Source organism: Salvia hispanica, chromosome 5, assembly GCF_023119035.1.
Source record: "Salvia hispanica cultivar TCC Black 2014 chromosome 5, UniMelb_Shisp_WGS_1.0, whole genome shotgun sequence".
In the NCBI taxonomy this organism is placed as follows: domain Eukaryota; kingdom Viridiplantae; phylum Streptophyta; class Magnoliopsida; order Lamiales; family Lamiaceae; genus Salvia; species Salvia hispanica.
In genome coordinates, this window is record NC_062969.1 from 32,917,822 (window position 1) to 32,920,384 (window position 2,563).

General features: G+C 36.6%; 1 protein-coding gene across 1 annotated transcript; it reads right to left on the bottom strand.

Annotated features, from left to right (window-relative positions):
• Nucleotides 1-377: 377 nt before the first annotated feature.
• On the bottom strand, nucleotides 378-1,391 carry LOC125189871 (receptor-like protein 33). Its single transcript, XM_048087098.1, has one exon. The coding sequence runs from the start codon at nucleotides 1,389-1,391 to the stop codon at nucleotides 378-380; it is 1,014 nt and encodes a 337-aa protein (XP_047943055.1).
• Between the last annotated feature and the right edge of the window lie 1,172 nt (nucleotides 1,392-2,563).

Sequence of the window (2,563 nt, forward strand, 5' to 3'; positions counted from 1 at the left end):
TTTGAGATTGTCTTTTCAGTAGGACTAACTAATCATTTTAAGTCACTAATCATTGTGATTTCGGTTTTTTTTATCATTGTTTCGATTTATATATTTAGCTTGATTCTAATATATCAAAACCAATTATTGAAATTTTTAATTTCACGAAAAAATCATAAAAATCAAAGTTCAGTTTGCTCGTTTTCTCTATAATTTCAAAAGATGACGGCACATGCCCTCCAATGATAAGATAACAAATACACTGATAATGAACCTTACAAAACATTGGATAATTAAAGCAAACATATTCATACTATTACCAACACATTCTTGGATAACTAAACTTCATCACCACTATTGTCTCTTCTAACCTCATTCCTCACAACTCCGTCTATCTCCTATTTCCGGCGTTGGCAACACTCAAACATCTTCTCGAAAACATCCTCAAGTTTCTCAAAGTACTTATACCTAAAACTTCGACAAAGTAAAAGCACCCAAGAGAAGCCTCCTAATCCCACAACATATCCAGCCGCAACAAACACATAATCCCACTCAATCTCCCTATCCGATTCCACTTCCACAAACCGCAGTGATGGATTCGTGCAGCTAATGTGCAGAGGGAGACCGCACAATCCTGTGTTCCCTTCAAATGAATCAGCAGAAAATGTTTGCAACTGATTCCCTATTGGAATCTCTCCAACTAGCTTGTTGTGAGATACATTCATCACACCGAGGAATGTGAGCGACGCGATCTCCTTTGGTATCTCCCCTGTGAGCTGGTTCATTGAGAGGTCAAGTGATCCAAGTTGCCTCAACTTGCCAAATGACTTTGGGATTCGACCGCTGAGAGCATTGTGAGATAAGTTGAGAAGATAGAGTGAGTTGAGCTCACCAATTTCCATGGGGATTTCGCCATGAAAATTATTGCAAGAGAAGTCAATAGAGATAAACTCTGGCCAAATCTTGACAAGCTCGAGCTCTAGCCCTTTAATGGTTAATGTCACCTCGTTCCCTTTGTAGAATCCCATGTACGAAGCCATGAAACCTAAGTTGATACGGTCCAACTCTGCATCACGATCCAACACCATTCCTCTCCAATTTGTGAAGTTGAAAGGATATAGATTGCCATTGAAATTATTGGAAGCTATGTCAATGATTTGAAGACTTGGCCAACTCTTTTGACATGTGATCTCCCCGTGGAATCTGTTCGAGCGCAACACAAGCAACCGCAAGCTAGATGGGAGCATACATGGGAAATTACCAACTATTTGATTGTTTCTCACATTCATAACTTCTAAGGAAGTGCAATTCTCTAGAGAAAGTGGAACACCACCTACCAAATTGTTGTGACTCACATCTAAAGTCTTTAGGCTACAATTGGGAGAAATATTATCAGGGATCCAACCAGTCATGTTGTTTCTACCCAGATTAAGAACTTGAAGATTCTTCAAATTTTCAAATAGACAGAGAGGTATACTTCCACTCAAGTTATTGTTTGAAAAATCAAGAAATTCAAGACTTGTATTGTTGCAAATGAAGGGTGGAAGTGGTCCCCATAGATTGTTATTTACAATGGATAAAAACTTAATGTCGGGGGAGCGAAAAATGAACGGTGTAATCTTTCCACTTAAGTTGTTCGAATCGAGCACTAAACTAAGCAGTCTTGATTGATTCACAATGGTGGATGGTATCGGACCTGCAAGTTCATTTTGAGTATGTCAAGCTTGAAATTCATCAAAACAATAGATGATCTTAAAATGTACTACTAGAGGTAGCACCCTATAAAGTATAAAGGGTGAAAGATGAAAATGGGCATGGATCCCTTGTTGTCCTTCCTCCACATGAGGAGTGTTGTGCTGTCACAGCATGTTATTTTATCCATAAAATAAATATTAAAATATTAATTCTTATTAAAAAATATCATGTCGTGGGAGCACATCACTTCCTGCTGTGGAAGAAGTATAGCAGGGAACCACGCCCGTTGAAAATACAGTTTGACCTTAAAATGTATTGTACTAGAGATAGCACTGTATAGTATAGCTAGTGACATATAGTAATAGGAAATTTTTATTTCTTAATCTTTGTATATAACATTAAGCATACAATAGCAACTGTGCACAACCCTATAATACAAATATATGAGTTAAACGAGTGGGTTTCATTGTTTCCTTTTAATTAGTTCCTTTGGTTTCCTAAATTATTATAAAAAGTGGGTTTCATTAATATTTTGAAGTTGAAGTTCGATTATTAAGAATGTTTTCATTTCCAAAAGGTTAAGAGGTCATTCCATACATGTGTTTTGCATCATCAAGAATATCATGTAATAGGGGATTGTATCATGTGTATGTGTGAGAGAGAATATGATACCATTTAAATTGTTATTGTTGAGCCATAAGTAGCGAAGGTATGTCATGTTTCCAATCTCTTCTGGCAATGGTCCATTGAAATTGTTTACTTCCAATTGCAACTCTGTCAAATTAACAAGGTGACCAATCTCTATTGGAATGTGACCTGGACAACATGAATTTTGAAAATCTAATTTGTTTAATTCTACTATGGTAGATCTTCCTAAAGTTCAAGACTT

Bases quoted from the DNA above. Each gene is read 5' to 3' on its own strand.
- LOC125189871 (XM_048087098.1), bottom strand. From the start codon at position 1,391: ATGACTGGTTGGATCCCTGATAATATTTCTCCCAATTGTAGCCTAAAG.